At 43.5% G+C, this 25,814-nt stretch overlaps 1 protein-coding gene across 5 annotated transcripts; it reads right to left on the reverse strand.

Moving 5' to 3' along the window:
• Positions 1-6,500: 6,500 nt before the first annotated feature.
• LOC125542403 (LEAF RUST 10 DISEASE-RESISTANCE LOCUS RECEPTOR-LIKE PROTEIN KINASE-like 1.2) lies at positions 6,501-25,537 on the reverse strand. 5 transcript variants are annotated; one of them, XM_048705437.1, is made up of 4 exons: positions 24,634-25,537; positions 8,346-8,381; positions 7,925-8,176; positions 6,501-7,775 (listed from the first exon to the last, which is right to left on the reverse strand). In XM_048705437.1, the coding sequence occupies exons 1-4, from the start codon at positions 25,397-25,399 to the stop codon at positions 6,835-6,837; spliced, it is 1,995 nt and encodes a 664-aa protein (XP_048561394.1). In that variant the 5' UTR covers positions 25,400-25,537; the 3' UTR covers positions 6,501-6,834. The 5 variants fall into 5 exon arrangements, with proteins under 5 accessions (XP_048561394.1, XP_048561392.1, XP_048561393.1 ...); XM_048705435.1 differs by lacking the exon at positions 24,634-25,537 and adding an exon at positions 18,123-24,587; XM_048705436.1 differs by lacking the exon at positions 24,634-25,537 and adding an exon at positions 15,431-16,719.
• Between the last annotated feature and the right edge of the window lie 277 nt (positions 25,538-25,814).

Here is a 25,814-nt window from a genome sequence, read left to right on the forward strand (position 1 = left end):
CGAGTTGGGTCACTTTGCTGTCCACCTTCCGATCTTCATCCTAGGGCTCCGCAGCCTTCTTCCTCCTGTTCCATACCTTGCTTCTCCTCCGCATGCGCCGGCGATGGCTCGGCCGTCCCCGTCCCCGCGGACTCGCCGGGGACGCCACGGCCGGCCGCGTCTGTACGTGCCTCATCTGTATAAGTTTTGCACGTTTATACTGTGAGCAAATCACAAGTAGTGCATCAGCTAGCAGTGTTGGCAGGCCAACGGTAGTGTGATGTGCAGCTCGGCCTTTGATAAAGGAGAAAAGAAATCCGGTGATTCGCCTTGGCTTTTGATGGGCTCGAGGGATTTCATTTCAAACCACAGATTTCAAAAACGATGTGACTTGCTTGGCTCCTTCATTCGCAACCTCTGCCTATAGTTCCTCGTGCTTTAAAGCTACCACACCAAAAAGTTTGCCATCGGCTTTTTTTTGAGGGGTTGTTTGCCATCGGCTATGCTTTAGCACGAGAACGGACGAACAAGGGTAACGTCTGTTCGGATTTGGTTCCGAAATTGCTTTCGGCGTGACACGATTACGATTTCGGACGATTGGCCGAAGTAGCCCTAGACATGAACCTTCCGTTCCTTCTAGGGCTAGACATGGACTTCTCTGGCTCGCTTGTTCGGTTTGCTTACATTTGTGGCTAACGATAGTTTTAAAGTACTCTAGCCATAAATGTGGTGGTTTTCAACAATTTACTTCTTTAGAGCCACCAGCAGGCGCGGCCCGTGAAGCTCAATGCGCTTGCTTTTCTTTGGCCAGCTTGTTTGGTTATGTGCCTCCGTTCTATTGTTAGCTTACGAAAAAGACCGTTTACCATCCTTTTTGTGGTTCTAAAAAATCTTAAGGAATAAAAAAAGTTCATGGATTTACAAAAAAAATCTTGTATTAAAAAAATGTGCATGAATTTTTAATACATTTGTACAGTTTAAAACAAATTGTGAATTTGAAAATAATGTTTGCCCATTTAAAAAGTGATAGTGAATTTTATGAAACGTTCATCAATTTGAGAAAATGCTTGAAAATATAAACTTTCTTGACTTTTGAAATAATTCCATGGATTTTAAAAAAAATTCCGCACGCGTTTTCGGCCTTTTAAACGGTTTTTTTCGATATTTTGGTTTTTCATCGTTTTTCCTTAGCTTTTGGACCAAAATCAATTTTGCGTGAAAAACACATTTTTTTTTGCTTCCGCAAGAGGCGCGGTTTTGCTTTTGCAAGAGGCACAGCCATGCCTCTCGGAAACAAAGAAAAAATGTGTATTCTATTTCTCCACGAGAGGCGCGGTTTTGCTTTCGCGAGAGGCACGACCGTGCCTCTCGCAAAAGGCAAAAAACACATTTTTTTGTTTCTCTTCCTTTCGTGAAAGGCACTATTTTACTTCCACGAGAGGCAGGGTTGTGCTTTCGTAAAAGGCACGGCCGTGCCTCTTGGAAAGGGAAAACACGTTTTCTATTTTTTTTCCTTTCGCGAGAGACACAATTTTGTTTCCGCGAGAGGCACGGGTCTGCTTTCGTGAGAGACACGGCCGTGCCCCTCGGAAATGAAAAAAAAGATGTGTTTTTTGTTTTTTTAATTCCACGAGAGGCACGGTTGTGATTCCGTGACAGGCACGACCGTGCATATTTTGAAAAGGGGAAAAACCTTGCTCCGGTTCGGTTTTTTCATGAAAAAAAAGTTCGTCAAACCCTATCAACATGGGATCTAGTTTTTAAGATCTCGACGCGAAAAATTCAACAGTGAAAATGGTTCGAGATTTGGACGCACAGTTTAAGAGATAAAATAGTTTAAATAAACGGATCTATAAAAAAAGAAAAACTTTCAGGTTGCGACAAGTGGTCACAACCTATGGAGGTGGGAGTGATCTTTGAAAGGAGCACTCCTTAATTAGTGACTTCGCTATGTCTCCCCGGCAGCAAGAGGGGTAGGAACCTCGCTGAAGGGAAGACCGAGCTGGCCGACCCACGAGCGCGGGAGGCAGCAGCCTCCTTTTTTTACGTTTTCTGTTTTGGTATTTTGCTTTATTTTTCAATTTGTTTTCCCTTTAAAATATACTACATAGATTACAAAAGACACTCTATCAAAACATTTGAAAAATGTTGACCAAGCATTTGAAAAATGTTAAATGCGTATAGAAAAAAAGTTTATCATGTGTGCGAAATGTGTATAAAGCATTTAAATGCGTACAAAAGAATGTGAGTAAAAAATTTGGTCATGTATTAAAAAAATGTGAATCCAGCATTTAATTTTTTAACAAGTATTATAAAAATGTTGATAAAGCATTTAAAAATATTAAATTTGTATAAAACAATTTGGCCATGTATTAAAAATGAAGAATTTTATTGATTGTGTATATAAAAATATTAATCAAACATTTGAAAAAATGTTGATAAGTATTTAAAAATGTTAAATGTGTATAGAAAAATGTTGACCATGTATTAAAAAATGATGAAATTTTATATCATGTATATAAAAATGTTATTCAAGCATCTGCAAAGGTTGAATAGTTATTTGTTAAATGCTGATCAAGTATTTGAAAATAATTTAAATGTATATAGAAAAAACTGACCATTTGTTCAAAAATGTTAATATTGCATTTATAAAAATGTTAATCAAGCATTTGATTTTTTATTTATGTATAAAAATCTAACAAGTATTAATAAAATTAAATTTGTATTGGAAAAATGTTATACGTATATTAGAAAATTTGTGTTTACATATACGAAAAATATGGAAATGAAAAACAAAAGAAAGAAAGATAACCCAAAAATGAAAAATAAAAAATTAAAAAATAAAACCTAAGAAACAAATGGAAGAAGAATGAAAAATAGAGAAAAAATGAAAAATTAAATAGACATAAATAAATAAAGACCACGAAAGAAAGAAAAGAAAAGAAAAGAAAAGAAAACTTGTAAAATGGAGAAAGAAAGGAACAAAACCCAGTGAAAACAAGAAAAATCACAAAAACACTAAAAACTTGTGGAAATTCGGCTTTATTTACATCAATTGGTTCGTGCAAACTTGAAATGTGCAATGGCTTACTGGCTAGAAGCGCAAACAAGTAACAAGGATGTATATGTGCGCTAATGGCATTTCCTATTCGGTCCTTAAGGCACCTGTTTCTTGTATACTCGCAAACAACGCACACCTCCCTGAGCCGGCCCATCTATGATTTGTTTTCCCTGTAAAACCGTTCAAGATAAAATGTGCGTGATGTGATTTGAACTCCGCAATCGGAGGGTGGCTTCAAGAGCGAATATCAACTAGAAAACCTTTCAGTTGTGCTTAGTAACATTCTTTATTGTTGAAATGCAATACTAATCAACATGAACCTAGTTTGTTTCTTTGGCTCGTTTTGCTCTTTTTTCATTTTCATTTAGAAAATTTGTGAACATTTTCTTAAGTTCATGAACTTTGTTTTCAAAACCCTGAACTCTTTTCAAATCAATGAGCTTTTTTCAATTTTTGGATCTTTTTTCCAAAATCGATGAACTATTTTTGAAAATCGATGAACTGTTTTTCCAAAATAAGATGAATGTTTTTCAAATCAATGAACTGTCAAATCCATGAAAATTTTCAAAATATTAATTTGTATACTTTTTTAAAAAGTCATGGGTTTTTCAAATTCATGAACACTTTTCAAGATTGCTTGTTGGGCCAGCCCACGCGAGACGGTTGAGTAAGTGTTAGCTTAGAGAGCTGGCGCCTAAAGCGCCAATTAGGAGCTCCTGGCGCTGATATCTATCTCTTGTAACGATCACACTAGAAATGTGCCCGTGCGTTGCGACGGATTCAAACTACAATAATATTTGTTCATAAACTTGAAAGAAATGATGGTTGGCAGACATGCCATCATCACCAGTTGAGTCTTTTACAGAAGTAGAGATATCGAACAATTGCCTACAGATGAATCGTTAGCAAGTTGGGTGGGCTCACCTAGCACGGATCGCTAGCTCCCCTACAATTTCTGCTCTTTTTTGCCCCTTTTACGGACTCTTTTGTGTTTTGTTAGTACACACAGAATGTCCGCGAAGTACAAAAATTGTTAGAAAAGGTTCAGGCATATAAAAATTGTTCATGCATTTGAAAAAATGGTCAGAAAACAAAAGAAATGCGCTTTTTTTAGAAAAGCCATGGTATTCAAAATTTGCTTACAGCTTAAAAAATGCTTGCAGATTTCAATAAATGTTCATGAACTTTAAAAGTGTAGACATAAGAAAAGGTTAATCATGTATTCTAAAAATGTTATATATATATATATATATATATATAATTCTCGATGTATACACGAAATATACAATGTGTATGAAAAAATGTACTCATAGAAAAATGTTAATCGTGTATTTGCAAAATGTGAACATGTATACAAAAATGTTCCTAATGTATACGAAAACCGTTGAATGTGTACGAAAAAAGGTGACATCAAAAATAAAAGTAAAACATCAGTAAAAAGTGAAAACCGAGAAAGAAACAAAGAAAAAAACTGTTGAAAAACCATGTAAGAAACAAAGAAACCCAATGTAAAACAAAGAAAAACAAAAAATCAAAGAAAATTGGTGAAGAAACAAAAGAAACCCGACTGAAAAATAGAAGAAAAAGAAAAAAAGGAAAAACTAGAAAAGGGGACCAAAGCATTGGGGGGGGGGGGGGGGGGGGGGGGGGGGGGGGGGGGGGGGGGGAACAGAGCGAGCGAGCGACCTGAGGGCGAGCGGATGACCCGAGCTAATGGGCCGGCCCTATATGCGCGCGCCTTCGGGACAGATGATGGATGCTATTCTCGCTTTAAGCGAGATATATCAGTCACGTTGATACAGCGAGATATAGCAGTCACGTTGATTACCCGGTCAAGATTGATTACCAAACGACTTCTATCATCAGTACACCAGAAGCTGGAGTAGCGAAAGCCAGGGTTGATGGGGCGACGCCCGCACCTTGCGCAATGGCTCAGCTGCGGCTATTTGCAGGGACTCGAACGGGAAACATCTGGATGCTTCGGCCTTGATGATTCCGGGTACTGAAGATCCAACAACGGCAGAAGCACTATCTTTCTGGGAAGCGTTGGCACTAGCATCTGACCTTAACATCTCCAAAGTGCTCATCGCAACAGACTGCAAACGACATCAAGACGACGTCGGGAGGTCTGCATGGTGTTATTGTCAAATATAGTGTATGAGGGTAGAAACTCTAATCTCGAGGTACATCGCCTCGCTATATATGCTCTAGGTCTACATGCAAGACGCCAGTTGTGCCTGCTCCAACCTCCAGACCTAAATTATATCCCTATGGACATTTCTCTAAACGAATAAAGTGGAGAGAGTTTAGCCAAAAAAAATTGTACACGAGAGAAAATAGATCACTAATTAGAGTACAAAGGTCACTCATACCTTCTCTCGCGGTGACAAGTGGCGCGTTGCATGTGTGACACTTGTCACAACTAAGAGTTTTGGGCTTTTTTGTTAGATTCTCTTTTTTTTTTTTGCAAAATGTTTTACCTCTTGAACTTTATATCCAAATCACGAACCATTTCCACTGTTCGGTTTGTCGTGTCGAGATTTTGGAAACTAGACTCTATGTTGATAAGTTTGGACAAACTTTTTATCGAAAAAAGGGAATTGATAAAACTAAAAACAAGGAATACCAAAAAAAGGAAAATAGAATCGGGGAAAAACAGGAAAACCAAAAAAATGAAAATCAGACACCGAAAGCAAAACTGTGCTTTTCACCCTTTTTTCTGAAAGCACAATTGTGTTTTTCATTTTTCGGAAGCACCCAGATTCTAATGTTGTCGTTTAGACCATAATCAATATTTTCCTAAGAAAGTTCCATCATAACATCAATTATGTACAAGACTTTATACATGGGTTCTTCAAATCTAGCTTGATATTTAGTGACTGTGCCTATTTGGCTATTTGTTTCGGTTTGGGTAGTTTCTTGAGATGGTGCTCATACTTATTCGTGTCAAATTTAGCATATAAACACTAGAACTAAATGAGACCAGGTATCAACTATATGCAATGACTCATGACATGTAACCAAGACGTAGCTACTCCATGAAAGTGCAAAGTGGCATAATTTGCCAAGCTATCATGTGGAACATCAAACATCTAAAAGTACTTTTCACTACGATCCTTCCACCATTTCGGATCTTCTCCGTCAAACAAGGAAATGAGCACGGGACTTTTTTTGTGGGGCGGGTGAGTGAGAGCCTCTGATACCAAAAGGTCGCTAGAGCGACATTCTGCAGCAACCGTGCAGCACGACCGACATTCCACAGCATCAGCTGGGCCTTGGTCTCTTGTGTCCTTATGCAGATTTCAGAAGAAAATGTACCTATCGTGCTGACACCAAGTAAAACTGGTAGTACAATACATTGGCTTGAGTTCCAAATTTCAAATGCCTGCCCGCAGAAAGAATTCTCAGATGATTATATATGACAACTGCCAAACAGACCAGCAAAGTCACACGATGTATCTGCCGTAAGTATCTCAAATAACTGTATATTACTCATATATATAAGTACAATGTGATTACTTATAATATGCATGTTGATCAGTTCAACTTCTGAATTCAATCTTTTCGTCAGCTTGAACTGACTATATGAATATTACAGTGCTTATCCTGGAATTTGCTCCTAGTACATACACCTACCATTTGAATCATTGCTAAGCTCAGAAATGCAGAGTTACTGTAACCATGAGCCTGTACTTATTAGTAAGATGAACCACCTCATCAGAAAACTCTATGCTATATACAACTCATCCGATCAACAGGGCGGCCTTATTTCTTCAGAATCAATAGAAAGCACATCATAACCCGCTAGCATTCGATGCTACCGAGTGGTTAGTTGACTGGCTATGGAATCTATGGATGACCGAGTCAGGCGAAAACTGCAGGTCATTCGTGAGCAAGTGCGCGTCCTCTTTCTGAGACGCCTTCTTCTTCATGCTCTTAGCTCGATAGTCTCCGTCCCTGACGTAAGTCAGGATCTCCACCACCTCCTTGATCGACGGCCTCAGATCCCTCTCCATCTGCAGGCACTGGAAGGCCACCTCGGCCACACGGTCAATCGTTCTCTTTGTTTCGGGGTCGGTGTCATAGCCGAGCTCCGGATCAACCAACTGAAAAACCTCATGGTTCTGAATCCTGTTGAGGGCCATGTTGGCCAGGTTGATCTCACTTTGGCTCCTACTCATGTCCACAGCAGGCTTTGAGGATATCAGCTCCACCAACACGACGCCGAAGCTGTAGACGTCGCTCTTGTCGGTCAGCTTGTAGCACTGGTGGTACACGGGGTCGACGTAACCAGGTGTGCCCTGTGGAACAGTCGAGACATGGGTGACCTCGAGAGGGAACAGGCGCGACAACCCAAAGTCTGCAACTTTGACATGAAAGTTGTTGTCCAGCAATATGTTGGTTGTCTTCACATCACGATGTATGATCTCGACTGCATGGAGGTAGGCCAGTGCTTCAGCTGTTTCTATGGCAATGTTCAGTCTTAGAGGCCACGTGAGGCCTCGTTCCGCCGAGTGTGATCCGTGAAGATGGTCTGCGACAGTCCCATTTGCGATGAACTCGTACACCAGGAGAAGGTCGCGGCTCATCCGAGAAGTGCAGCCATATAGGATGACCAGGTTCTGGTGGAGCAGGCGGGACAGGATGTCGACCTCATTCAGGAACTGCTCAACCCGTCTGTAGTTGTTCTTGTAAAGGCGTTTCACCGCAACTACTCTCCCATCCTTGAGTTTTCCTGAATGACAAAAATGTCGAAGTTGTCATTGCCAAGTGAATTAAGGGCAAGATAACTTTATCAGAAATACAGTTGAGAATGGAGGTCCTAGCATCTGCAATTTACTTATAAGATTGACAAGCAACGAGTTCGGCAAACATGTGTTTTACCTTTATAAACAGTTCCAAAGCCACCATCACCAAGCTCCCTTGAAGCACTAAATCCATCAGTAGCCACTTCGAGTTCCTCGAAAGTGAAGATATGAGGCGAACCACCCAGCTCAAGGTCTTTACTGTATGACGTCATTGAAGATCCACTTCGCATGAACTCATTTGAAGCTACAGTTTGTTTGCTCTTCTTTCGTTGGTACAAGGCAAATAAGACAAATGCCAAGAATGCAGCAAAACCGGCTACCGCTCCAACTGTTCACAACAATATAACACATTAGCAACATGAGGTAAACAAACGATCTGATTAGTTCTTCATCATGAGATTTCACCCCCATATTCTCCATATGGTACAATTTGGAGCGAGGAAATAAGAACTGAAGGAATAGATGGGCCGAGCAGCTTGACAGTTGATTACACTCACCTATTATGAACTTTATACTTGTCTTTCCACTGTCCCCTGCATAAAAAGTGTCTGTAAATCTTTTTGCGGTTTATGAAGTAACAAAGAAGAAGTATAGTAGTCACTTGACAAATGAGAAGAATTTTATTCATGCCGAATCGGTATTGCATTGCTAACTTTGGCAGCTTCTACGTAAAGTCAAACTCCCTTTTGTGACTGGTTAATTAGGAAAATCCAGCAGCAGTTAAATTTCAGATTCGCAATTGATGGTGGCAATGTATCCTAGAATACATTTCATTGAAGCGCTTACTCCAATCTCCACATTTAGATCATCAAAAGTGATGCCAGGATTAACGGATGCATACATTTGTAGTCTTCTGAAAAGGAGGCCAAAATCTAACAGCAATGTGCTGTTAGATCATAGTTTTCGCGAAAACGAACAGAGCTGATAAGATAGTTGTGTTGAAGCTAGCTTGGTGCCCTATTCTCTCCAGGAAAAGATTTAAAAAAAAAACTGGAACGCCATAAGCTGCCATGATGCTTGGCAATACCGGTACGATCACGGCACTCTTCTGCACTGCTTAAGCAGTGCAACACTCAATTACCATGTGCATCAACACTCAATATAGTAGTCCACTGAAACTAACCACAGTGTCCAATTCAACTTTACACCCCTAATTCCACAACAAACAGTTGCAATAAATTGACTTCCACATGTTTGAAAAACGGACCAGGGCACAGAAAAGTAAGAGCATTGATCGGCGATCACGGGAATAGTCTATTTGGAACAAAACCAGGAGCACGTTACCGTCGGCACGGCATCTTTGTTGAATAGCGTTGTTGACTAATTCACAAATGTATTTTTTGACTAGGAATCAATCAATGGACTAACTTCATCACTAACTACCAAAAACAAAACAATAATCTGCAGGAGCTCCAAGAAACCAAGCAAGCACTAAGGAGTTGAAAGAACAACAATATCTGTGTCCAATCAGCACTCGATACTCCTAGCAACAGCGACCGAAAACGCAGAAAATCTACTCTTGACAGCAATTCTATTTCAGATGCAGTATCAAAATTGCTACCTACGTCAGGCATTTTTGGAGTCACTGAATCGGTCACTACCACTTGAAGTTTTGAGGGGAATGTCAGCAACGGATTACTTGATCAAAGAACTAGTGATTGACTAGGCAAAATCATGGTGGCGCTGTGAGTTAATTTTCGTCAACTCACCGCACTTCTCAGGGTACACGTCGCCGGAGCAATGGCAGGAAAACCCGGTGCCGTCGTTGGCATACCTGCACTGTCCGCCGCTTGCCTCGCACTTGGGGCAATCGTCTGACGGCACCGTCCACTCAAGCAGGAACCCTTGCCTCATGCTCGGGATGTAACCGGCGCCGTCCTGAAAACCAAGAACCGGCACGACGGAGAGATGGCAAGCCGGCGGGACAACGCCCGGTTCGTGGTGACTGCCATACTCCCCGCCAAGGCGGTAGAAGGACTCGTTGGCACAAGGCGTGCGGTTGAACCCCGGCGGCGTCACCTGCTGCTCCGCGCACTTGTCGAGGACGAGCAGCTCCCTGTTCTTGTTGCTGATGACGAACGGACTCAGCCCGAGACCCAGGGAGATGTTGAACCAAAACCTGGGGCAGCCGTCGTCGAGCGGGAGGTTGTTGTCGACGGCGACGAAGGAGGAGTTCTCGGCAAAGACTTGGACAACCTGGTAGCCCCCGAATATGGAGCGGCTGAGGAGAGCCTGGCTGCCGTTGCAGTTGAGCTGGAAGGACGGTGACCCGCACGGCGTCTGGCCTTTCTCCTCCAGCCAGAACGGGTAACTGATGTTCAGGTCGCCGCATCTCTTGGGCGAGCAGGCGGCGGCGGCCGGCGCCGGCAGCCGGAGAAAGGAAGCAACGAGCAGGAGCAGGAGCAGGAGGGGAAGCAGCTGGAGCGGCGGCATGGGTTGGAATAATTGGGGATGGAAAGCGGAGCGGCTGACTGACCGGAGCTGGCGAGGACTAGTTAACGGGACAGAACGGAGGGTGGGGTGTGCGACTTGGGAAAAAAATGACGGAGGCCAGAGCGGCTTGACTAGTCAGAGTCAACGCTCTATTTCGTTCGGAAATTGTTTTCGGGGATGCTGCGGCGGCGGCGGCATGGAGCGGCCGCCATGGCCCGCCACGGCGATGCCGACGGCTTGCCAAACCGCCATGGTCTGGCAGATAAGGAATCTGAGACTAGATTGTTTGTTTCCTAGGAACCCGATAGAAAATGACCAGTTTCACGAGTGAACTTACGGTGACTCGTCGGCTGGTAGTGTCTGGCATTCACCTTCCCAGACGCCCCAAGCACCGGCACGGCGGTGGCGTTGCAGCCGGGCAAATCGTAGCTTCCGGCGATCACGCCCGTGGCGTTGTAACGCCCTCCGGCGCGGACAAACGTGTTCTTCCGGCACACCATCTACAGCGAGCGACGGTGCCCTGGCGCAGTTTGTAGAAGATGAGGTTCTGGTTGAGGCTGCTCATGGAGAACGGAGGCCCGATTTTGCTGGCGGTGTTGGGCTTGGGTACGTGACATCCTTTCTCGCCGGAGAGATTGAAGTCGCCGAGCTTGTGGACGTTGGAGACGAGCAGGGAGCCGTTGTTGACACCAAATGGCACCAAAATTGATGCTATGTTCAGACATTGTCCATCAGTGTGGGTACTACCAAGCTGGGCTTCAGGGTCCAGAGTTCAAACTAGGCTGATCCAGTCGTCCGCCGTACGCTAAGTCTAGGACTACTGGTAACTTTCTTTCCACTTGTGTTCATGAGCATCCAGTGCTACTAATATAAAACTGTGCCCACTTGTACTCTTTGTTTACAGACAAGAGCACAAAGCACCCGGGCTCTGAACTCAAAGCGATAAAACATCTACGTATCTGCTTACATGGGCAGACACACAGATACTGCAAAGATAGCACAGGTAAAAAGCTAGGAGGAGTTTTTTTCTTGGTGAAAACCAGGTGTCATGTTTAGGTAAACAGCCAAAATTTGACACGAAGTTACTGGGTCCAAAAAGGATAGAAAGATAAGACAGGCACCACCACCCAACTCTCAGAGACTAACAGCAAACAGAGGCGAGACTACGCTGCCATGCAAGCCAAAAGGCAAACGAGCCAAACTACTACTCCCTCCGTTCCTTAATATTTGTATTTCTAGAAATTTCAACAAGTGACTACATACGGAGCAAAATGAGTGAATCTATACTCTAAAATATATCTATGTGCATCCGTATGTGATAGTTTATTTGAAATCTCTAAAAAGACAAATACTTAGGAACGGTGGGAGTATTAATCTTGCGCTTCACACTTGCCTGGTACCGAGTATTAATCTTGTCTTATAAGGCCTTATAAACCAGCCAAGTGTGAAGCCCTGAGACATAGTTTTTGTTCCTATTAACCTCATAAGTTTCAAAACCGTCTGAGTTAAGACAAGATTAATTGGCATTATAAACCCGGACAGAGGGAATACGAAATGTCCAATAAATAAAGCCTTCAAACCTACAGTTGCATATTTAACATTTTAAACACCTTTTTTTTGTAATGTTAGCCTTTGTGATGTGCAATATAGCCAGCGTAGGAAAAAAACAACTTCTTAGCCAAGTTACAAATAGCAAATCCATGGAATGATTTGGGCCTTTTTGATCCAAATGAATTACAATGGGTCGCGTATAACTTTAGTCTTTATATCTTTCTACAAGACATGTTCAAATCTAAAGATTTTAAACCTTATAATTTGTTTGTGCCTTGTGTTGACTTGCTAAGGTTTTATTGTGTTTTCACAGAAGGGGGTTAAACAAACTCTCAGGGTTCGCACAATCGATCCACACAACCCTGATGCAAGAAAATTGTACATCCATGTGATGTAACAAAACAACCCTTATCACTTATCCAATTGCTTTCATTTTAGCAAACAATATGCCATGCCATTCATTGTTTATTTGGTTATGTTTTAAGAGCCCCCAAAACACAAAGGGATTGGCGGCCCGCGACCAAGGATCGAAAACAGTGTCACGGGTATCCCCTGTCAACAGATTCCCTTCACTATCGCACGATAATCTCTACCGTACAATTGCACCATAGACCCAGACTACACGAAAAATCCTAGTCCTGCCTGAAGTGGGAGTGAAGAACGGATGCAGTTGGGCACACAAAATATGAGTTATTCTTTTTTCCTTTTAGTCCTTTTCTGCATTGTCATCTTTCTTTTGTTTTCTTTTTTGTGGGAATTTTTTTTTCATATTCATCATTTTCATTTTTTTTCCTTTTAATTTTATTTCTTATTTATTTGTCTTTCTTTCTTTTTTATTTCCATTTCTTTCTTAAAAGTACCATTTATTTTCAAATATTTTGACATTTTATAATTAGTATATGAAGTAGGCTTATGTATGACATAAGTATATTTTTATACAAACATTCAACATCTCCTCTTGATTTTTTAAAGTATTCTTTTATATGCCAATTCATAAAAATGGTATCCAACAGAACACTTTTTAAATATAAAAGTGTATAATTTATTTATAAAAAAAGTTGCATTAGTGGGCTGCATAAGTGGCAGGCCCATTAGTGGTTCCACACGACTAACGGCCAAAGCACCGTAAATAGGCCAAAATTGCCCTAGAAAAAAATATAGGCCCACAAGTCTGAGTTTTCCATAAAGTCTATTTGCCACTAGGCTGTCAGTGGATCATTGGACAAGTAGTCCATGATGTCAATTACTATTCTTTACCATACTGTCCACTAGTCTGAGAAGTTCATCCCTTCAAAAGGAAAAAAGAAACTTGAGAAGTTCAGAGTTCAGTCGGACTAGGTAGAGGCCTAGAAGCCACTTATTATTCTTTACCATACCCAGTTCAACTTCTTAATGACCATCTAATGATCCACCCGGCTAAACCTACCGAGAACGCTGGTTCACATTCTAGGAACTCGATTAACAGATGATTTGACGTGGTGAACTGAACTTACGTGCAGGGGGAGGAGGCTCGTTCGATATCCTAGGTGCAGGTGCAGGTGCAAGATGGGGGAGCTCCCATGTCAACAGGAAGCCATCCCTCATGAGCTGCTCGTAGTCGCTCGCACTCGCCCCCGCCGACGAGGCCAGCATAGGCACGACGATAGCACGGCAGCCATCCAAAGCGTAGCCGCTGTAGTTCCCGGTCACGTCGTGAGGCACTCCCGTGCGGGCAAGCACCTCCCACTCGTTCCAGCACCTCACTCTCGTCTCCACCAGCTCTGTGTTCCGACGTGCCACAGCCGCTGCTCCATCCTCCTCCGTGCAGTTGTACAGGATGATGTGCAGGTTGACGGGGGCGATCCTGAACGGGCTGTTCAGTTTGACCGAGGTGTTATAGAACACCGCACGGCACTTGTCCGGGGCTTGCAACACGCCCAGCTTGCCCATATCAACTGCATACAAGCTGCGTTCCTGGTAGGAGATATTGAGGATTTCAAAGCCCTGGTTGAGGGGTATGGAGCTCCGTAGAGCGGGAACACTGTTGTTGATACAAGCGACATCGAAGTCCGGGTAGGGATCAGGACCGCATGATCTTCCCGTCTCTCTGTCGGTGAGCGAGAACGGATGAAAGATGCTGACGTTGCCGCACTTCATGGCCGAGCAGTCTCCCCCCTGCTGGTCCTCGGCCACCACGAGCATCGGTGGCAGCCACCACACCCCGGCCAAGACCAAGAACCAGCAGCAGCTCATGAGCAAAGAGATTTGGAGAGATAGCAATGAACAACAAAGAGGGGGCTATGGGAAGGTAGCTAGAAACTACACGTAAAGAATACCGTGGTCGAAGCTTGAACAACATATATTGCCTATGGGGACGGTGAACGAGCAGAGTAGTATTGAACTTTTGACTGGAAATTTGGGCCAAGCGGTCATCATCCAGGAAGTTTCCCAACAGAGACTTATCAAGCGGAGTACTAAGTAAGCCATGACTTATGAAATCTGTAGGTAAGGTATGTCATGACCATGACCTCCGTGATGTGACTGGAACCAGGACCAGGATATTTCATGAGAGAAATAAACCTTTAGACTTTGCTCGCACCTTCGCATCTAACCATTAACTTAAGTACAGTATTTTTTTTTGTTGCAACCATAGCCTTTGTGATGTGCGACATGGCCAGCGTATCAGAACCAACTTCGCAGTCAACTTACAAATAGAAAAATCCGTAGACTGATTAGGGTCTTCTCGATTCAAATCACTTGAAATGGATTTTGTTTTCATATTAATCCTTTTTATACTTACCTTTTTTATATGATGAATCATTTTACTTGTTTTGCCTTTTACTTTTGTTTTTTGGTTAATTTTTTATTTCTTCACTTTTTAGTTACTTTTTTCCAAATTGCTGTCTTATTATATGAATTTATTTATATTTAATTACTTCTGTGGTAAATATATAATACGTAAACTTCTTTTCGTAGTCTTGAACCCTTTCTTTAAACATGAATATTTGTCCTGAAATACATGAACATCTCTTTTGCCATACATGACAATTTTTCTTATAGTTACAAGGAGTTGCTTTCAAATATATGGAATTTTATTAATTAGTATAAAAAGTAGGTTTGCATATGAAAGAATATTATTTTTACATAAAAATTTCAACATATTCTCTTGACGTATTAAAACGACTTTTTTATAAGTCGTTGCATTAAAATGACAGTATTTTAAAAAAAATAGAAGTTACCACATAGGCCCTCTAACGAGCATTGCTGAGAAAAACCTAATGAGCAAAGCACCGTGATTAGGCCGAAATTGCCCCAGAAAAATAAATATAGGCCAACCAGTCCGAGTTTCATGGAGTCCTTTTGCCACTGGGCTGTCAATGGACCGTAGTGCAGACTTGAGATGTTCAGAGTTCAGACTAGGCAGGACCTGAGAAATTCAGAGTTCAGACAGAATTGGTCGTCACCCTAGAAGCCACTTGTTAACGAGAGCTTCTAACGATGCACACGGCTACGTCACGACCGAAGTTTCTGGCACGTCACGGTCTATGCAATAGGGGCACTGCACGTCCTAACTTAGCTAAAAACTTGATTAAAAGACGATTTCCGCGGGTGAGCTTACCTGCAGGTAGAGGCGTAGGGAGAGGTTGCGGCGGATCCCATGTCAAGAGGAAGCCATCTTTGATGAGCTGCTCGTAGTCGGTCGTGTTCGTGAATGTCTCACCCGACGACGAGCGCCGCATCGGGAGGACGATAGCATTGCAGCCCTCCAAAGCATAGCCAGAGTAGTTCCCGGTGGCGTCGTAACGCACCCCCGCACGAACAAACGCGTTACTCGCGTTCACGCACCTCATCGTGGTCGCGTGCACCAGCCCCCTGTCCCGACGTGCCGCTGCCGCAGCCGCGGCCTCCTCAGTGCAGTTATAGAAGATGAGGTTCAGGTTGATGGAGTCGATCCTAAACGGGTGGCCCAGTTTGACAGAGGTGTTCCAGATCGGTAGGCATGGGGTGCGGGCGCCACGCAATAGTTCCAGCTTGCCCAGATCAACGGCGTGTAAGCTTCGTTCCTTGTACGAGATGTTGGAGATTGAAAAGCCGGGGATGAAGGGCACAAAGCTCCGCAGAACTGGATAACTGCTGTTAACGCATGTCAGCTCGAAGTCCGGGGCTCCAGGCGAACCACATGATCTTCCCGTCTCCCAATCAGTGAGCCAAAACGGGTCGGAGACGGGGACGTCGCCGCACATGGCCGAGCAGCCTAGGCTTTGCTGCTCCTGAGTCGCCACGAGCACCAGCGGCAGCCACCAAACCCAGGCGAAGGCGAGGAACCAACAGCCGGGAACCATCGGAGAAGAAGATTTGCAGAGATTGCAGTGAGCAGGGTTGTGGTGGTCGGCTACAGGTAAGAGTGAAAACACCATGGTCCAAGCATGAACCATATAAGGGGACGGCAAGCAAGTGGAGTACTATTAGCCGGAATATTTGACTGGAAATTTTCCCCTAGCGATCGTCCTCCACGAAATTCCCCAATTGACCCCCTGGGCTGGAAAGCCTTGAACCTTAAAACCCGAGGCCTTGGGAGTAAACCGCCTTGGTCCGTAGGCCATGACCATGACCTCAGCGAGCCCGTGATGTGACTTCGAACCAGGATGCTTATTAGGTACGATGGTTCTGTCAGTTCCGGGTACTTCATGCTCTTGTCGCTTGTATATTTTGACGCGTTTGTCGCTTGTATATTGCTATTAGATTCCAATCTTTCTATCACATTCACACCTGACAGGTAACTATCTGTGGAAATGAAGATCCTTACAATGATTGGCTATTGTGGTTGTGTATTCTAGATTTTTCATTGCGATTTCCCTTTCTTTGCAGGGGAGACGTCCGTTCAAACCTAGAGTTCACGGATTTCACTTTTGCGTCATTGTAGCTTTTGTAACATGCAACTTAGCAGAGTTCTAAATAGTGTCCGAAATGTCGCTTAAAAGCATCAAATCCATCTTCAGATTGATTTTTGACAACATCTTTTTAAACCTGTTAAGAAAAATACTGTTTTTTCTATAAAAAATCTGTGTCACTTGCCCAACTATTTTCAACGCAACGATCCTCAAATAAGATTCAAACATGACGTTCGGATATATAAGTATGAGCGAGGATGTGGGTTGCTGTATTTGCCTATAGGAAAACTAGGGGGCTAAGACCCAAAACAAGGTTTGCACGGTTGGGGTTTCTTGTTTCTGATGGATTTCGTTTTCTCCTGGTTTTAACGTGCTTTTTTATTTCAGACTTTCCTTATTTTACATCCTTTTATTTTATTTTATATTTAGTTTCCTCTTTTACTTATTTTTCTTTGGTTCATTAAAAATTATGTACACTTTTAAAACATATGAACACAATATTTTGTATACTTGAAAAAATAAAATACGCAATGAACATTTTATTTAACATATACAATTTAAAAATAATCCATGGACTTTCTACACATTAATATAACTGTTTGTATAAATGGACATTTCTTTCATTCCCCGCAATCTATTGTTTATTTTTTTAAACTGATATTTGGGCAATATTTGTTTAGTGCAAAATTTTGATAGTATTTGTAAATAAAATCTTATTAAGAAAAATACATTTTTTGCAAAAAAAGGCGAACATGGGTTGTGGCAACGGCCGGCCCAAATAACAAGACGTGTGCATTTGCCCACCTATATGGGCCAACTAAGCATAATTCAACCATCGAAAAGGTGATTTTTTTTGGATATAGACCCATTTACATGTATGTCTGAAGCTGAAAGTGTGATTGGTTTCTTACGAATTGCTGGAGAAAATTCTACATGTGTCAATTTTGCTAGTACTCGCTCCGTTTTTCTTTACTCCGTATATTAGCTTTGATTTAAGTCAAATTTTATAATGTTTGATTAAGTTTATCAAAAACAATCTAAAGTTTTACAATAACAAATATATATATAGTATGAAAATATATTGAATGCTGGTTCTAATAGTATTGATTTAGTATTGTGAAAGTTAGTAATTTTTTTATAAATTTGATCAAAGTTTGCAAAGTTTGACTCAAGACAAAGCTAATATGCGAAGTAAATAAAAACAAAAGGGAATATAGGCTGGCCTATGGTAAAGTCAACCCAAATCTTTGGCAGGAAGGAGCAAGTGCGGTGCTTGCCGACACCGGAGAACATCCGCAACACGATCAACTTCAACCTTATCCTCGGTTAGTGATTAACACGGTCAACAAGTTACTTAGGCACTCCACGTCCTAGCTTAGCTACGAACTTGATTAAAAGATGATTGGCCGGTGAACTTACGTGTAGGGGGTGGATCCCATGTCAGGAGGAAGCCATCGCTGATGAGCTGCTCGAAGTGGCTCGCGTTCGCCGAGCCCGACGAGCCCATCATCGGCACGACGATAGCATCACAGCCCTCCAAGGCGTAGCCGCCGTAGTTCCCCGTCTCATCGAAACGCACTCCCGCGCGAACAAACACGTTGCTCGCGTTTGCGCATCTCACCTCCACCAGGGCCACCCTCTTCGTGCACTTGTACAAGATGATGTTCAGGTTGGCAGGGTTGACCTTAAACGGCACTGCCAGCTTGCTGGAGGTGTTCCAATTGGGGAAATTGCAGGTGCCGTTGGTGACGTTGAAGTCTTCTTCTTTGTGTACATCAATGACACGCAGATTGCGGTCCTCGTACGAGATGTCCATGATCGCAAAGCCAGTGAATCCAGAGCTCCGGAGAAATGAAATGTTGTTGTTTGAGCAACTGACCTCAAAATCCAAGGGACCACACGATCTTCCCGCCTCCCTGTCAGCGAGCCAGAACGGGTGGGAGATGGTGAGGTTGCCGCACGTCTTGGCAGAGCTCGAGCAGCCTTCCCCTTCCTGCTCCTCAGCACCAGCGACCGTCAGTGGCATCTCCCATGCTACTACCCAGACGAACACCAAGAACCAGCAGCTGGTAGTAGCCATAGGAGCAGAAAGATTTGGCCGTGGGGCGGTGGAGAAATGTGTATGAGAGGATATCGTGGTTGAAGAAAGATATATGTGGACGGATCCTATGGTGGTACGAACGAGTGACTGGAAAATCGGGGCTAAGCTATCGTCATCCACGAATTCCCTCAACCACCGCTTGGACTTGTAGGCCATGGTTTCTGAATTTCTAATCCTAACACCATTGACGGGTAAGCCATCAACATGACCTCTGTGTGCCCGCGATGTGACATGAACCTGGATGCTTATAGGCTGTTTGTTTCCATACCAGCTACTCATGCTTTTGTCAGCTATCTAAATACAAGATCCCTTTGACCCTTTATCAAGGAAAATTTAGATAAAATACCAGATTCTAATATCTGTACAACATTCAGACTTTCAGTATCCGATGAAAAAGAAGATCATTTATTGGGTTATTGGTTTGTGCAAGTTAAAGAATATGTGTGTAAAGATCACATATTCACGTACTTTGTCTTTCAAGTACATCTTGTTCATGGATTCCTGGATCATGATAGGTGTGTAAAGATCACATTTTTCAGGGAAAACAAAAACTACCCTCCATCTCAGGCGAGGCCATGCACGGAGTGCGCCTGATATGGGCTGGCAGCATCGCAGCCTTCTCAGAATTGAGGGGAGTAAACCAAGGGTGCGTCTCACGGTGATGTTACAGGACACACAGATTAGCAGCGAGTAACCTCGCTGGAGTTGGTTGGAGCATATAGATCAACGGTGCCTGACAGAAATACTACATTATGCGGGAGGTCGCTTGCCAACGAGCACGAGAACAAAACGAGATGAGATGGAGAAGGGGAGACAGTGGCATGTTGCATCTCAGCCAATGGCGGAGCCAGGATGGGCTGATGACCAGGGTGAAAAACAAAGGGCCGAAAACCCAGTTTCAAGGTATGTTTTCAGCTCTTGGTTACTTAAACAGAAAACAATAAAAGCAAAATGCTGCTTTTTTTTCAATGTTATATTCCAACTAGACGCGATGCTCATTGTACCAATAATCAATATCACTGGGCTTGAGTTGGACTAATACGAGTGATATTATCAGTTGTTCGAGTTGAAGGACTCGTTTCCGTGGATCCCTTGGTTTGAACTTAAAAAGAAAAGGACTTTTATAACTACCAAACGTTCCGATTTTAGCAATAGGCAAGAACAATCCTTACTTCACTCTAATTATGTACATGCATGCATTAGAATGACTAATTTTCCTTTCACGTGCACTCCTCCTTCTAATTACATGCATATATTCACTAAAGGACGAAAGCTAATGTCATTCTAGATTCTTTCTTTTTTCAAACTTCAAAATGTTTTGTAGCTCAAACCGTCACCCCGATTAAAAAACCGTCTTCACAAAAAAAAGCGTCTCGACGAGATCTTCGAAACTAGATCCCATGTTAATATGTTCTGATGACTTTTTTTTCGGACCAAAAGTTACCACATCCGGGCTACGTGAGTTATCACGTCTGTCATACATAAGTTACCGTGTCATTTACACAAAAGTTTCGGGGGGTATGTTTTCAACAAACTTTTATCCTAGGGGTCAAAAAGTGATTATTATGTTTGCAGCGAGTTATCAGCTTTGTTGTGTATATTACCATCTTGCACAAAGATTATCGAGGGTATCTTTTTCAACAATTTTCATTCCCTCGGTCAAAAAATTACCATGATATTTGTATATGAGTTATCAGCTCTTATGTGTGTGTATTATCAGGTTGTTTACACATTAGTTATTGGGAGGTATTTTTGACAACATTTTTCCATGTTATCAGCTCATGTTATTTATACGAGAAATTATCAGTGGTATGTTTTCAACAAAAAAAAACGTCAAAATTATCGTGGTGTTTGTACCTAAGTTATCAGACCGGAGCCTATATTATCATGCTATTTACACAAAAAGTTATCAGAGTATGTTTTCAAGAAGTTTTCTCATGGGTCAAAGTTATCGTGGTATTTGTACCTAAGTTATCAGATCCGGAAAGCCTATATTACCATGGTATTTACACAGATGTTACTGGAGTATGTTTTCAATAACGTTTTTCTACGGGTCAAAGTTATCGTGGAGTTTATACCTTAGTTATCAAGTCTAAGAGTGTATATTATCATGTTATTTACAAAGAAGTTATCGGTTGTATGTTTTCAACAATTTTTCTCATGGGATCAAAGTTATCGTGGTGTTTGTACCCAAGTTATCAGGACAGGTAGCCGATATTATCATGCTATTTACACACAAAAAAGTTATCAGAGTGTATTTTCAACAACTTTTTTTCGCGGGTCAAAATTATCGTGGTATTTGTACCTAAGTTATCAGGTCCGGGAGCCTATATTACCATGTATTTACACAGATGTTACCAGAGTATGTTTTCAACAAGTTTTTTCCACGGGTGAAAGTTATCGTGATGTTTGTACTTAAGTTATCATGTCTGAAAGTGTATATTAACATGTTATTCACACGAGAAGTTATCAATGGTATGTTTTTTCAACAAATTTTTTACATGAGTCAAAGTATCGTGATGTTTGTACTTAAGTTATCATGTCCGGAAGTATATATTAACATGTTATTTACACGAGAAGTTATCAGTGGTATGTTCAAGATTCTTTTTCATGGGTCAAAGTTATCGTGGTGTCTGTACCCAAATTATCAGGACCGGAAGCCTATATTATTATGCTATTTACACAAAAAAAAAGTTATCAGTGTATGTTTTCAATAACTTTTTTTTCATGGGTTAAAGTTATCGTGGTGTTTGTACTTAAGTTATCAGGTTCGAGAACTTATATTACCATGTTATTTACACAGATGTTACCGGATTATGTTTTCAACAACTTTTTTCCACGGGTCAAAATTATCGCGGTGTTGATACCTAAGTTATCAAGTTTGGGAGTGTATATCATCATGCTATTTACAAAAAAATTATCAGTGGTATGTTTTCAATAACTTTGATCCACGAATCAAAGTTATCGTGGTCTTTGTACCTAAGTTATCAAGTTTAGGAGCCCGATGATATGCATTGGTTGCGTGCTCCTGGTCTTGAAATGAAGATAAACATGCTACCATAATGGGAGCAAGGATTTGCGTGCTCCCATCTCAATCCTCTTAATTTTTCATAAGAACTTAGGTATAAAATTGGAGGGTAAAACAACAAAAGTAATTTAGGTGAGCTGGTTGATGGGCCTCAACTTAGTTATAAGAGACTCCGGTATGAGTCCAAAGACACCCCACACATAAACATTAAATTTATTTCTAGTTTTTTGACTGTAATGCAAAGGAGCGGTGGTATGATAAAGGAAAATGTAACTTACCTTTAATCATCGAATAGAGTTAGTTGGGTTGGTTATATAGATTTTTTTTTACTAAATGTCTAAATCGGTTTCCATGTTTATGTTGCAAATGGGGAAGCACAAACAAGAATTAAATATCATCATCATTCATCAAACAGAGGCATCTAAGCAAGCAACAATGAGATTTGGAAGAGGTGAGATGGCAGTTTTGTGGGATGGCCGGATGGGGGAATACCTCCGTGCAACGGCGGAGCTGGGGCCCTGAGGTGGAAGAACGAAGGGACCGGGGTGGGCTGCTCCTGGCCTCCTGCGGTCCTGCCTCCCGGCAAAGGCCGCCTCGCCCGGCATCCTGCCGCCTCCCGGGGTTCGCCGCCTCGACGAACATGTCCACAGCCAAGGAGAAGGGGATCGAAGGGGAGCACGACCGCACGAGCACGACGGCGGGCGGCGGCGGCCTGGCCGGCAGGGTAGGGTTGGCAAACGATAGCTTCTCGGTCGCTAGGTGGTATTGGGCCAGCCTTCTCAGACCTGAGGCCCAGCTAGAGGATTAGGAGGAGTGGGCTGCGCCCCAGGCCGATCTAATTTTTCAAACTATGGGCTTGAAATTTTTCTGATGGCCCAGACCATTGCCTGGGCTGCCTGGAGGGGACCCCAGCACCTCAACAACGGCACTCCGGCAGGCCAAACTGCCTCTTCCATAGCATCGACTGGCTCCCTCTCCTCCAACGTGACCTCGGCACTGCATCTCCTCCGCAGTCCACGGCGGCGGCGGCGCGGCTCTCCTACACAGCAGCATGACGCTTGCTTTCCTCCGCCTCGGCAGCGGTCTAGCGGGATAAGCGTCGGCAAATGCGCTTAAAGCGGGATGTATTCTCCTCTCTTTGTTCCTCCTAGGTGGAGATAGACATATCCCTTAATCCCGCCGTGCTGGTTTGTATATCGACCGACGTAGGAATACCATGATCGGCCAAACACAACGTGATCTTAATTGATAGCTAATTAGAAGTAGGACTACTAAAATATTACTTAATTAGTAGGAAAAACAAAATTACCCCTTTTAACTTTTAACTCCATGCAAATTTCTTTCTTTATAGGGGAGAAGTCCATTTCAAACCTCCAGTTTACACATTTATTGGGCATTATTAGCATTTGCAACGTGCTACTTGGTTGAGTTAGAGATTATGAATTTCCAAGAACGTGTTTTTCAAACGGCTATCTGAAAATGCGTAGAATCTAAATCTTTAATACATTTTATTCAATTAAAATAAAATATATTAAGGATTGAATTTTTTTAGTAGCTACTGTTCTTAAGCTATGGGCGGGAGCTAGTTGTGGTCGTTTTTTTGTGTGTTTGTTTGTTTCAGTGTCCTTGAAAGCTTGAACCTGCCGGTCGTTTGGCCGGCTGAACCCTCTCTTGTTATTAATATATTACATGCAGTTCTTGTGCATGGATCAAAAAAGAAGTATCGAGCTTTTTTTTTTAGGGTAAGAAGTATGGAGCTAATGTCAAAGATAATATTCTCACCTTTTTTTTGAGACAAGATAATATTCTCACCTGATGGCCAATAGCTCAATACCTATCATTGTGGGCCGAAGAGATGTAATTCAGCCGAAAGTCCTGTTAGTATATAGATATGGGCTTAACAGGCCGTACGTCCGAAAGTGTATGGAGGACTGGGCTCTGACTGGACTGAACAAGTGCAGCATGCGAATTTCGGCCGCAGTGCTAAAAAAAAACAAGATTCAGAGTTTTTTTTCTCTACGTTCAGAAGCCACTTGTTGTATACCCAGTTCCACTTGTCCAATGACGCGTTCATAAAATAAAACTTGTCCAATGGTACACGCGTCTACGTACCTACTTTTTTTTAGATAAGTATACCGTACCTACTTTTTTTTAGATAAGTATACACGTACCTACTTTTTTTTTAGATAAGTGTACACGCACCTACTGACCGCACTCGTTTACATGCCCACCACATACCGAATCTTCTGGCAGCTACGTACTAGACCTAATACTTGATTCTGTCTTCAAATTTCAATGGACAAAGTGCACTAATAACTAGTGCTGTCGCCCCTCTGCTCCCACCGAGATCGAGTAAACCTTGGAACGAAATGCGTAAAAGTTGGGTAAAACCTTGGAACGAACGGAGAAAGGAGACGACCGCGCGCGCGCGTTTACCGGACGATCTCTCGTGCCGGCGCACAGCAATCCACCAGTCAACCGTCAATGGCGCCGCCACCAGCGATGTACTCATCGTGTTATTAGCCGGTCAGCCGCCTGAATATCTACCGGGGGTGAAGAAGAAAAGCCAACGGTGAAATCTTCCAGGGGCCTACGGAAGATCGGGACGGCAATGCATGGCTGGCTAGCGCGACGACAATACGGCACCATGCGGCGGAAATGCAACGAAGCAGGGAGGAAGACCAGACACCAGACTAATCAAACGCGCATGTGCCGATATGGCTATCCGCGTCGGCGTGCGCTGACTGGTGTACAGTACAGTAGAGGCAAGCAAGTGGCGGCGTGGGCGGAGGCGAACTTACCGGCGCATGTCGGGCCGCGCAGCTTCCCGCCGGGGCAGAGGCAGGCGAGCGCCGCTGTCGCGCTGCGGTACCGGCACTGCCCCCCGCTCGCGACGCAGGCGGGGCAGTCGCCAATGCCGATGCCCGCGCCCGCCCAGTCGAGGAGGAACCCGGCCTTGAGCAGCCGGCTGTAGTTGGCAGCCGTCGACACCGCCGCCTCCGCCCCGAGCACCGGGAGGTACGCGTACGTGCAGGTCCTGGTCGGGATCGCCGGCGGCGTGTCCCGGACGAAGCTCCCGCCCAGGTACGCGACGATGGGCCTACTGCAGCCCGCGGTGGCGTTGGCGTACTCGCGCCCGCGCGGCTCCGTCCCGTTGCAGTTGAAGAGGAAGCACAGGGCGTGATTGCTGGGGCTGATCTTGAACGGGCTGAGGGCCAGGCTGGACGAGACGTTGAAGTCGGCGAGGCACACGCCGTCGGTGGTGGCCGCCACCCTGCTGTGGACGACGACGAAGGAGCGGGCGCCGTAGTCGATGCTGAGGACGTGGATGGGGGAGCCGCTCATGGAAGCCGTGGTGTTGCCGCCGATGCACCAGAGCTCGAAGGCCGGGTGGCCGCAGGAGGGCTCCGGCGGGGGCCGGCCGGGCGCGCCGAGCCAGAACGGGTACTTGATGGTGAAGTTGCCGCACGCCACCGGCTCGCACTCGGCGGCCACCACATGTACATGGCCAAGGAGGAAGATGAGCAGGAACGGCAGGCTGACCGCGGCCGGAGTCATGAAAGCCATCTAGATTTCTAGAGTGGATGATGTGTACTGCTACTGCATGTGGGCTGGGATGCGAAACAATGGAGTCTTTGGTGGGAGGATGTAGAAGCTGGCTAGGTGGACGAAAGGGGAAATGCCAATGGTGCGCCTTTGTTTGACTGCTCTTTTTCTATAACTTGGACTTTCTTTTATCAACAGGAGTGGGAAACCGGTGCTGCATCCTGACTTTTGAGGGCTGACAGGGGAAAAGAAAGCTCCACCTTGTGTGGTTCTAACAGTGTTATTTTCGAGCTGCATATGTGGTTCCAAATTTGGGATTGCGATGTGTATGTTGCCGGTAATTTAATTCCGGGGTTTATGTCATATGTGCCGGCCGGCCTGCCGCATATGTGGACAACTCCTCCATCATGTGACTGTGATGAGCTATTACTAGTGA

This window comes from Triticum urartu, chromosome 3, assembly GCF_003073215.2.
Source record: "Triticum urartu cultivar G1812 chromosome 3, Tu2.1, whole genome shotgun sequence".
In the NCBI taxonomy this organism is placed as follows: domain Eukaryota; kingdom Viridiplantae; phylum Streptophyta; class Magnoliopsida; order Poales; family Poaceae; genus Triticum; species Triticum urartu.

Bases quoted from the DNA above. Each gene is read 5' to 3' on its own strand.
- LOC125542403 (XM_048705435.1), bottom strand. From the start codon at position 19,083: ATGAGTAGCTGGTATGGAAACAAACAGCCTATAAGCATCCAGGTTCAT. The intron at 8,382-18,122 runs GTAAGTTCACCG...CTTTTTATGCAG, and splicing joins ATGGGATCCACCCCCTACAC to GGGACAGTGGAAAGACAAGT. The intron at 7,776-7,924 runs GTAAAACACATG...TTTGTCATTCAG, and splicing joins CTTTGGAACTGTTTATAAAG to GAAAACTCAAGGATGGGAGA.